Here is a 12,361-nt window from a genome sequence, read left to right on the forward strand (position 1 = left end):
TTAGTGGGTAAAAAAGATCCACGTTCAGCACTTTTATTAATGGACATTATTGAAAAAGTTACAGCTTTAGATAACCATTCTCTGATTAATGTTGGGTGATTTATTGATCTTAAAAACACATTTTATAAGATCAACCATAAAAGTTTAAGAAGTATTTAGAAATGGTTTGGCACCTGGAGAGTATTATGCATTAGGGTATTAGCATTGAAAATCATTTGAGAAGTAGAAGAAGTCTTCAGCATCACTTTTGAATGTAGGTAATTTCGTTTGGTACCAAAACCTTTAAAGGTCCCATGTCATGCTATTTTTCACCCATCTCCATTTGTTCTAAGAACCCCAAAAACATAGTATTTGAGATTTATTTTCGCAAACTTGCCTGTTTTCCAGAGTTTTAGCCTCTGAAAAGTCACTTTCTGAGCAACTCTACACAAACAGGCTGATTTGTGGCCTACTTATGCATATTCATGAGTGGGCGTGTCTATAGACGGGACACTGACTTCCTCCAGGAAGTGGGTGGGAGCAGGGCGGGCCATCCTCTGGCGGCCCGCCCTGCTCCCACCCACTCCGTAGCTGAGCTCATGCTGCTTTATAAACAGGAGACAGAGCGTGGGGGCGGGGCGTTCACCAGTACAAACATAGACTGTAGAAAATACATACATAGCACTGCGAGAAGGACGCTGAGATGCTCACCTTTGTGGGCGTGTCTGTTTACTTGTCAATCACGGCAGAGAGCTTCCTGGAGGCGTGGCTTCTCCAACTCAGTGCCGCGTCAAATTCGTCATCAAAGTGGGAACGTGTCATCAAATTGGAGCGAAGTGTTTGTGCTCACACTGCAGTAAGAAAGGAGCAAATCACCCTCTAACTAATGATTGAGGGAAACAATTAAAAAAACACTTTGGACATGTATATGAAGCCCTAATTGCACTTTTATCATAAGCACAGAAAAGTTGATTTAACCTAACATGGGCCCTTAAATTCTCATTAAAAAACATCTGTAAAGACTTATAAATTATATAAACTCTGCATTCTGTACATTTTGGTTAGTAATTAAACTAGAGCATTTTTTTGTTTCCAGTCAACAAAACATTATCATTTCAATCAAACTCTGTCTTTAGTTTTTTTGTTTTTTTTGACAAATCTTAATTTGGCAGGCTTGATATCTAAAAACAAAATTCTCTTCCATTGTTGTTTATTTTTCAATTTTCGCCGTAGTTAAGTAGCTTTTACCATAATTACAGTCAACAGTTAAGACTTTATATTTGTATTGGTAAACTGGCTGATGAAATGTGGATTAATACTTATATATTGTACACTGGTAAATCAGTTCAGCACTGCATCCATTATTCCAGACCAATTATGAGTGTTCAATAGAAGATGTGTCAAAATTACACACCTACAATTGTACCTTTTGTTTTACTTCAGTAGTCACTATTAAAGCTGAATTGTTAGTTCCTTAGTTTGTTTGTAATTATAAAAAAATCTAACCTGAGGTATTTTAGCAATGCGTCATCTCATTTATGACCAGATGTGGAAGCTAGATGGAGGCTAACTCATCCTTTCTCCAAGCAGGTGTGTCTGATGGGGGACTGCGTGGGTGGCGTGCTGTGCTTTGACGCTTTGTGCTTTAGTAACCATCAAAGATCTGGCAGCCCCATCAACAGCAGCAGGAACAACAGCACTGAGAGCCTGAAGGTAGGCGCTCAAAGAGGCTGTGAGAGTGAGATGATACACTTTATGAACCCTGGGGACAAACACCAGCTGCTTTATGACAGATATCAGCCCATTTTCCCATCCATCCACCCTCTATTACAGCTTCTCCTAACTTACAGTTTGACATCCTGGGTGATTTGTCATCCATCACATGGATAAAGCTCGAACATTGAGTAATACAGACATGTGGCAATACCCTATACATTTCCCATAAAGGAGATTCTAAATTATGTAGCATTTTTGGAATGTGGTTTGAAAATACAAAATCCTTTCTAAGGCATGCTTTTCATTTGTTGATTGTTTTCAGTCCAGTTTAACTATTGTGTTTTATTGTGGGTTTCAGTTTGTATTTTTTTAGGTTGCTTGATTATACATAATTGTTATATTGTAATGTCACTACCTGAAGTCTCAGTGGGAGCCCCTGAACTCATCAAATTGTCCTCAGTTTTACAGCCTTTCCTAAAATAATGGGTCACGTAGACCAATTTGTAAAATTTAAATTAGTCTTCAGCTTTGGTTTTTCTTTAATGGTCCCATTAAAGGAAAAAAACATGAAATAAGAAAAGTTAAAGGTAGGGTAGGGGATTTTCGAAAGGTAGCATGATTTTGAATGTAGCTTTCCGGTTGGCTCCGCCTTCATCCTCCTCCCCCCTCCCCTCTGTGCTCCGTCCTTCACTCACGAGCACGAGCAGGGCTTCTGCTGCGCATCTAAGCTCATCGTCTGTATTGTGTAGGAACTTTGTTGTCTCATGTCTCATTCAGAAGTAAGTAAGTACTAAACTTTGTCATTATATATGTTATAAAATACACGCGAGGTGTTGAGAATGAGCAGGGAGACAGGGAGACGTGATTGGTTTAAAAAATAAACGGTTTGTTTTTTTCCATTGGTTGAAGTTATTACAGATTTACAGCTGCTAGAGTTGACAGATTTTCTTCATTCCTTTTTTTTAATTCCTATCAGGACATTAAAAAAAGTTCAACCAAAAACTTAAAAAGTGTATCTGGAGAAAATCGCCTACCCTAGCTTTAAAGAGAAAGTAATTTATGCTTGTTTTTGGTCTGTCTTAAGTCTATTTTTTATTTTTGTACTTTAAAAGAGAGTTTTTCTTACTAAACTGGCAATTTTAAAAGCTGGTTGATCATTTCTGTTTCAGTTGGGAAAAAACATCGGATGATTTTAGTTAGTCATACAATTCAACATTTTTCTTTTTAAGGTCTGCTGGTCTCTGCACCAGGATGTTTTTGTCACGCACCCTCATTATAATTGTTTTAAACCAAAAACAGGGAAACATTTCTCCTGTAGTGATTCCATATTAAAATAAATGAATATTCCACAGCTCAATGAGCACATTTTTTTAAGACAGTATAGAAGATAACTGAAGTAATTTTCATAGAGTGCAAATGTCCACCCATTTGTGTGGCTTGCATTAATCTTTCTCTTTTAAATGACTGTAGGATGATTCCCCCCTCCCCCTTCCTCACCTCCAACATCAACTCTTTTCATTTTGTGTATTTTCCTGCTAAAGCTAAGTTAAGTCCTTCTTCCTTCCTCACAGGATAACTCCGTTCTGCTGGGGCACTGCAGCCCTGGTTTGAGTTCAAGCAAAAGGCTGAGTAAAAGCAACATTGACATCTCAGCTCCCAACGAAGGTCAGGGCGGTCTGCAGCTGAGCCGGAAGCAGAGCGACTCATACGATGGAGATACTTCCTCCTCTGGGCAGCACAGCTTTTTTTCCAGGTGACGCAAGCAGAACGTTTTTAACCTGTTCTTGGTCTGATTGCTAAGAAAACAATATACGAAGTTTACATTATTGTTTGAAATAGTCATCAAGGGTTGTCCCTATTAGGTCAAGTGAGCAGCTTGACACAATGGGCTTAATCTGAAAGTATGGAAACAATTCTCATGTCTTACTTACACAGTGTGATGAGGTGCTTGTGGCTGTTGATTCAGAGCTGAGCATTAGCTATATGTAAAGATGTGAAGTTTTATTAGTTTGATTAGATAAAAAGCAGATGTTACGCTGCACTCAAGTCATTACCGAAATAGTTTTTAAAGGTAAGTCTTTATCATTTTCCAAATGAAGGAGAATTATGAATAATAAGATTTTCATTGTAAAAAAAAAGAATTTCATCTACTCAGTACTAACATAGTGGTTACATTTACATTTCAAGAAGCTTCTCGTGTATGTATCTATAATTTGCACAAAGAAAGGCCCAAATTTCTCACAGACGGATGCTGCAGCAGTTCACTCATCAATTTCAGCCAGACAACGTGCAACACAGACAAGTATTTAATGGGTTCATATGACGCACCAGATGTTGCACGTCGGCCCCGGTCCAAGTTTGCGTGGAAGATGTCACCCTGTCTCAACCTCGTGCTTTATCAATATTTGCAGCTGCTCTGCCCTGCCTGACTATACCTATATCTATAAATTGGCTGTTAATGTCTATGGTAGCCAGTTTGTGAGGAATAACGAGATTTGTCGTTGAATTTAGTCCAGCAGGAATGATGGAGAGCCCTCACGAGTTACAAGTACCATGTTACCTCATTCTAAGGAACCAGTTTTTCCATTGAATTACGTGCTCCGCTAGACGCACCATCACAGTCACTGTAGATGGGGTCCCATTAATTCACAGGTATGCTGCAGAGTTCATGACAGCGCACCCGTTCCTTTGTACTCCCTGATTAAATCTGAGTTTAGCTGAGGAGAAGCTAACCTTTGCTTTCTCAAGCCCCCAACTTCTGCCACTCAGTATTCCCAGTCCTTCAGAGTGCTTATTAAATCTGCAGACACATTATTTCTCACATTAGACCGACCTCACAGAGTCTTTCCTGCTTTACTGAGTATAGTTTCACTGATTATAGACTGATTTGATACCTCAGCCACGCGCTACTTTGTGGGATCAGATCGAAGATCACAGTAAGCAAAATCTGGGGACGGCAAATGACAGACATCAGAGAAATAGGAAGTATCTTTGTTTTCAAGCACTGGAAAGTTTAGCAATAAATAAAAAAAAAAAAAGAGAATTGACCGTTTCTGGAAAGCAAAAGGATCAACTCATAGCACTTTGTTGTACAGCCCGAGACCAAAGATGCCCAATTGTTCCTTCAAAGCAAGAGCAGATGTTAGCTGCTAAGCATGAATACAACAATTTGCTAGTTTTAGACAGCATGAAACTGCCTGATTCCCTTTGAGATCTTCTTTTTTTTTTTTTTTTTACTTTATTTTTGTAAACATTTGTAAACAAGACAAAGCAACAACAACATACATTTGGTCATCCATTTGTCCTTATGAAAGGAAAAATAAAAACATAGTAATACATAATAGGGATACAAGTGAACTTGTACATAAATGGCTCAATGATTACTTTCCAAGGTTACATACATGATCCATTTTCCCAATTAACATAAAATGTATCCATTTTCCCAATTAACATAAAATGTATCCATCTTCTGGTTCAATGCTAAAGTAATTCTCTCCATATTTTCAATATTAGCCATAATATTTCCCAGTCAGTCTGTGTTGGAGGATCAGGCTGTAACCACCTTCGAGTCACTGCCTTTATTGTGGCCGCTAATGTTATCTTCGGGTTAGGGTTAGGTATTTATCCCGATTTGCAAGGCCAGCTGGAATGTCAATAACAGTCAATAACCCCACTGAAAATACTTTTAACTGCTTGTGCAACTTCATCCCAGTACGGTCAAACCTGCGGGCAATCCCAAAATATGAGAAAGTGGTCTGCCATCTGCTCCCCTCATTTCCTCCAACACAGACCCCCTCCAGTCAGAGCACCCTGCACACCTCTGATTTTTGGGGTAACAAAGTATCTTATTAGATTGCGCCAACAGAAATCCCTCCAAAGGCCCTTCTTTGTGTATTGAGTTATTGAGTAAAGTTTAGATACTAATTTCTTTATTTCTTTACCTTTGTACATGTCAACAAATATGTCCGCCAGGTTAACGTCAGGTTTCTCCACTGATTTAATCTCCTTATTAAAATAGTCCCTGACCTGTAGGTATCTAAAGAAGTCAGTTTTTTTCCAGACCATATTTTTATTTCAAAACTGTCTATTTCTCCTTTTGATGAGATTGTGCAAAAGGAAGTAATACCAGCACGACTCCAAGTTTTGAACTTGGCCTAAAGTGTGGGTCAGAGCAGATCCACCTCAGCTGTCGTGCCTGTCTTTCAAGTATTGGTGATTTACACTCCTTGAACCAGATTTAGAGAGTCACCTTTGTCCACCGATTTAAGCTGTTCAGATGGTTTTTATACAAAGTCCTGCAGCCCATCACAGATTGAAGTGGTACACCTAATTGAGAAAGTTCTAAATCCTTCCACCTTGCAACACATCTTGTGCTACAGCAGCATGCTGGGGGGGTCTTAATTGTGCCGCCTTGTAGTAATCCAATAAACAAGGGAGTGATCTACCTCTTTGGGATCTTCTTAATGGATGGGTGTAGGAATGTGACTGCTTGTGACTTTAAAGACAATTTAACTGAAAGGAATGCACGGACACGGAAACTAAACTGTAGTGAGGTTAGTTTGATATTGGGCGTTCGATTGAAATTTGGCTGAAAATGCTCAATATATCAAACCAACCACCAAAGAGGTTAGAAATACTCAAAGTACTCCAAATATCTACCAAATATCAAATAGCCAAATATCTGTTGAATGTCTAACATCAAACCAACTTAGAATACAGATGTCACGTTGGGCGACCATGGCTCAATGGTAGAGTGGATCATCCAATAACCGAAGGGTTGGGGATTTGAATTCTGCTCTATCCAAGTCATTGTTGTTGTGTCCTTGGGCAAGGCACTTTAACCACATTGCCTCATATCAATTAGTAAGAATTGTGTTGGTGGTGGGCTGTAGGAGCAAAATGGCAGCCATGCTTCTGTACCACCACTGGTATGACTGATATGAGTGACTGGTGTAACTGAATAATGGTTTCTGTAACTTCTGTAATTCGCTTTCAGACTCCTTAAAAAAAGTGCTATATAAATCCAAACCATTATTATTATTATAATTATTATCAAGTTAGCGTTATCTATAACAATATACCAATTTGCAGCAAGACTGAGGCTCTTTTTTTGCCCGGTATACTGTATATAGTTCTCTTGGCTCGGCTTAGCTTACCTTTTCCAAAATCTGTTCTTTCAGTGGGGAACGTGTGCAAAACAAACGGTGTATTACATTTACATCCCGCATAACTGTAATTACAAGCATATATATTGCATTTGTACTGTTTCCATTTCATGGGTACATCAGAGCTATTTGAGCAGTCCTTAATGACACAATGTGGACTCGACATATTGACTTAAGGCCCTTTGAATACTAAAAACAGCTTCACAATTCACAAATGGCAGCCAATGTAAATACGGCGCTCAGAGATGAGTTTGGTTACTGTGGCTTTTGACAGCAAATTCTTGCGCATGCCTGGTTGAAATGTCAATTTGGTCTTTCTTGGCAAACATTAGCGCCTTCTGTATAATGTAAACCAGTCTGGGAGCACTGCAAGGATTTATTTATTTATTTTCTTGCTATCTTCCATTCTGCATACCCAGGAAAATGTGTTTGAATTGATTTACGGATGTTTACACAGAGCTAACCAACAGAGCTAAATCATATAAACACAACGGACATAATTGAAACTACCTTTAAAGGAGGGGGAAAAAAAAACATTCACAGTTTTAAGAAATAAACACAATAAAACATCCTATTATCAACTGTGTTTCTGAGTCATTGCATTGATATTGAATATATTAAGATATAAGGCAATCCTGCTGCTTACTCTATGTTTAGCAGAATAGCCACTCACTGTACAGGGACAGATTATTTATTAAAACAGGAATTTAGAAAAAAAATATAGTAGAGAAAAAACTAATGTACCACTCTTTTTAAGACATTCTTTAAGAAAGCACTTAATCTAATTTTAGTATTCAGTTGAGCATTTAAGAAACTTCATGTTAATGATATATGCTAAGGAGTCCAAATAGAATAGAATTGACTAAAATAACTTGACAAGACATTTCCTGTGATGTGGTTGTGGTATCAGTATTAAAGGGTGTTGGGGAGATTTAATCGTGAGGTTGAGGAAGACTTTTGTATTGTGAAAATGTTCCAGCGAACCATGAAATCAGTGAAACCTGATAACACAATAGGAATAATGGCAAGACAAAAGTTATATTTAAACTTGACTTAATTGAGAATAGAATAGAATACACATTTGTTGATTCCCAGAGGGGAAATCCACTTGTTGCAGCAGCATGATTAAACAAGAGGAGACAGTAAAAAAAAAAAAACCAGAATAAATGCTATCATAGATGATAGTAGGGGTGTGTATTGCCTTGCATCTGACGATACGATTCGTATCCCGATACATAGGTCACGATACGATGTATCCCGATATTAAAGTGTAAGCCGATTATTGCAATTGTTTTTATATATATATATATATATATATATATATATATATATATATATATATATATATATATATATATATATATATATATATATATATATATATATATATATATGACTTAAAAAACAACTAATATGTAAATTTGTACACCATGAGAACATTATGTATGAAATATATTTTACACTCAAAGCTTTAACATGCCATGTGCCAACAACTTAAATAAAAAAATAACATAAAATCTGCCTGTGGCTTTTAAAACAACTTTGACTTTATGCTTAGAACAACAATAAATGCAGAAAGTTAGTACTTTCCTTTTAGATCTTATTGAAAAAACACAAGCTTGTCAACATGCCCAGGTTTCAGCGCACTTCTTTGTGCAGTTACAATGTATCCTGCAGTGGAAAAGACTTAAATTTCTTTTTCTTTTTTAATTAAAAAAAAAAAAAAATTGATATAGATTTAGATATGGCATTTAGAATTAATCCGAAAATCGCGCAACGTAATATCGTGAAAAATCGCCAAGAATAGTGCAAATTAAAAATCAGTCCAACAAAGAATTCAACCTGATAAAACAGGAATACTGGAGATAAGGTCTTACACAATCTCGTGTCATTTACACAAGTTTGAATGCATTAGGAAATGAACACAAACAGCTGTTAGCTGTTTTAATGATGTGAATTTCACTTTGTCTCTTTCCATTAACGCTCAGTTTGATGAAGGAGAGCGTGGAGGTGCGTGGAGGCAGCAGCACCAGTTTGGTGATAAACCCTGGACGCTTTGATTTTGAGGTGTCCGACTGCTTCCTGTTCGGGTGTCCACTGGGCCTCGTGTTGGCCATGAGACGCACAGTGCTGCCGTCCGTCCAAGGTAACACATTCATGCATAAACTCACATCTTCTCACATCTTTTTGATATTCACACTGCACAGAAAGAACTAGGGATGTTCAACATGAAAATTGATAGAAAATGAAAAAGAACATGGGCTACGTTGTAATTTTTTTTGCTATTTGTCTGTTTTTGAATGGCTTGGTCTCATGATGGTAAAATATGAAAAGCAAGACAAACACTTCAGTGAAATACAATTTGTCATCACACATTTTGTTGTTGAATGACATTGATTTTTTTTTTGTGTGTGTCCTGGCTCCTCAGTTCCCACTAAAAATATCTAAATATTTTTAAAGAATCACATTAAATACATTTTACATTGTTGGCAATAGTTTAGTGCAGTGGTTCCCAAACAGAGGTACGTGTACCCATAAGGGTACAGGAGCACATTGCTGGGTAGTTGGAAAAATTTAAAAATTAATTTGAAAATAATTGGGAAGTGTTCCTCGTTCCTTCTTAGGCTAATTTTTAGACAAGTTTGCTGCAAACTAACAGTACTATTGCTTAATAAAATACTAAATGTTCTTGTAATTTATTCAAACCGGATTATTTTACGCTGTAGAGGCCATTGTATCACACTTCTGACAATAGGAGACAATAATTAGTTACAAATTACAAAGGAAATCTTATAAAAGTTCGTTTAAAAAAATAAAAAAAACAACTTAAAATTTCACTCGTTGTTTTACATTTGTACCAATGTTGTGAACAAATGAGACACAGTTTGAGGTTTAGGAGAGCCTGCTGTTCCACAAATGACAAAGCAAATGGAAATATGGAGAGGTACTCATGATATGAAGAGGGTACATGTGATTTGACAAAAATGCAAAGGGAGTATAGCAATTCTCATCTAGCAATTAATTCACACCAAAGAGTTTGAATTTTTGTGCAAATGCTACATTAGCTGCATTTCTTCCTCATAATTACCATAGAAGGAATGTATTTAATCATTAGGGCGACCGTGGCTCAGGTGGTAGAGGGTCGCCTTCTGATTGAGAGGTTGGGGGGATCCCAGTACCTGACCATGTGTCGAAGTGTCCTTGGGCAAGACACTGAACACTAAGTTGCTCCCAGTGGTCGACTAGCGCCTTGCATGGCAGTCCTGTCCCACTGGTGTGTGAAATGTGAGAGTGATTGGGTGAATGAGCTGATATGTAAAGCGCTTTGGGACTGCTTCAGTGTGGGGATAAAGCGCTATATAAATCAAGTCCATTTACCATTTACCATTTTACCATTATTCTGAACAGTAGCAATCACTTTAAAATGAAGTTATTTTATCACCTTTTTGTTTTCTTTAATGAAGAATGTAACATTTGTCATCCAGTATTTATCTCATCTGTGGTCCACTCTGTGTCCTCTGATCCTCAGTGAGCCAGCTTCATCCAGCCTGTTCCCAGATTTTCAACCTGTTTTATCCGTCGGATCCTTCTGCCTCCAGACTGGAGCCACTCCTGCAGCCTCTTTTCCACAAGTTGCCACCTTTTGCTGTGCCACGCTACCAACGTTACCCTCTGGGAGATGGACGCACCATGCTCATTGGTAGGACGGTTGGTTTTAATACAGTTTCTTTCACAATGGGGTTAACTAGTAGCTTTTTGGAGCCCACACTTATGCACTTTTCCATACAGCACTCCACTCTGTTAGATTACACTGGAGAGACACTGTGTGAAGATCATTTTTATGACCTTTAGCCTGATGCTATCCTGAGATTACGAGGCGCTAAATGTGAGAAATGAGCCTGCCTGATGTGTCTCAGTGCTGCTGGAATTTCCCAAGGAGTTCTGCTGGTAGAACCTAATGAGCCGCTGGTTTATTTGAAGCACATGGTGCTCATTTTTGAAGCACAGAGACCATGCAGACAGCCGTTATGACAACACACAGAGAAAGTTGGACATGGTCTGTTTGTTTGTGATTACAGCCTTCACGGAAGAACCCAAATGAGTAGATGGGGCTATAAATTTAAATAGGAAATATATTCATTGATTGAGTTTATTTCCCTCGCCAGTTTGGTGTAACTTAAAAGCAAATCTGTCAAGTAAAATGTCAAACTTTTGAGTATATACTGGTAAGTATTTACTGTTTTGTTCGGTTTCGTCAGCTTAGATCATAGATGTAGAGCATTGAAGCAATTTTTGTCGATTGCCACAGTGTAATGGATGCCTGGCTCAGAGCTTTTTGTTGTTTATTCCCTCTCGTTGTGACTGGCGTTGATGAAAAGTGATCCAAGGAACAAATCACAGTGAGAGAATGATAGGGTTATGTGTGACCAAGGCTTATTGATTCCCGTGGAGAGGAAAGGCTGGTCTGGATGGAGTCCAATAACAGAAATCAACTCCTGTAGCTCAAATAGCTCAGCAAGTTAAAGCTGTTTCTGAATCAAATGTTGAGTAAATCTCTTTTTTTTCATATGGCAACAAAAGAAAAAAAAGAATCTGGACACAATGATAAAAACAAACCAAGCGGTCTATGACAGCAAGCCAAGTTTAGCTTTTATCTCATAAAATCCTATTTGGAGGTTAAAATCATGTACTGTAGTTTTTGCAGAACTTGATTTTTACAAGATTATTTTTTATTCCCACCACCTTATTCTAATGGGTATAAATGAAAATGTAATTCTGTTGACATGCCATTTTTCAGCTCAATGTAATGAAGTTCATGAAAGAGTTTAAAATTAAAGATTCAGGGATGTCCAGAAGCGTAGGCGGCGGGTGCCTACTACTCTCTTTCTGGCCGCCTTCTACTCTTAAAGCTGCAGTTTGTAGAATCCTCTCTCCGCTCCGTTTTGAAACCGATACTGAAACTCTCTTACTGGTATATTTTCTGAACGTTCTTAGCAACTTTTTTCTCAATATAGAATAGTGACAAATTTCTAGACTTTATCTTGTGTTATTGGAGATTTTTCTGGTGTTTTAGAGACTATAACATAAACGCAGGTATAACTCTGTAGTTACTGTCCGGAGCAACGCGGCTGCTGCCGTCAGCTCGTTCCCTCCATAGAGCTCATGGAGGCGGCTGTAATCCCTGCTGACTGTCGCTCTGAGCGGACTGAAAACCATCACTCTGCTTCCAGACTATAGAATTAATTCACCTCGAATAAGCTTATCTTGGTTTACACGCTTTTGTTATCACTCTCTCTCTGACACCTGTGTGTGTGTGGGGCGCACCCTGCATAGTCACAGGGATCCACAAGGACACAAAGCGATCCGTTCCTCCTCAGTAGGTTTGTGGCTTTAAACTGTTGCTTCTCCACTTTGGTCTGCCTTTTTCCCTCTTGATTTGCTGTTGTATCTAACGCTGTTATGGAGACTTTTGCTGGGACGTCCGTCATTGCACGTTTATT

At 38.2% G+C, this 12,361-nt stretch overlaps 1 protein-coding gene across 1 annotated transcript in view; it reads left to right on the top strand.

The window, feature by feature from the left end:
• Positions 1–12,361, top strand: part of LOC114474850 (membrane-associated phosphatidylinositol transfer protein 3-like) — a 115,662-nt gene that overhangs the window by 77,092 nt on the left and 26,209 nt on the right. The window contains exons 7-10 of the mRNA XM_028465412.1: positions 1,570–1,692; positions 3,267–3,448; positions 8,849–9,006; positions 10,390–10,560. Coding sequence (XP_028321213.1) covers positions 1,570–1,692; positions 3,267–3,448; positions 8,849–9,006; positions 10,390–10,560 — 634 coding nt within the window. The remainder of the gene's footprint in view (positions 1–1,569; positions 1,693–3,266; positions 3,449–8,848; positions 9,007–10,389; positions 10,561–12,361) is intronic.

Source organism: Gouania willdenowi, chromosome 13 (genome assembly GCF_900634775.1).
Source record: "Gouania willdenowi chromosome 13, fGouWil2.1, whole genome shotgun sequence".
In the NCBI taxonomy this organism is placed as follows: Eukaryota; Metazoa; Chordata; class Actinopteri; order Blenniiformes; family Gobiesocidae; genus Gouania; species Gouania willdenowi.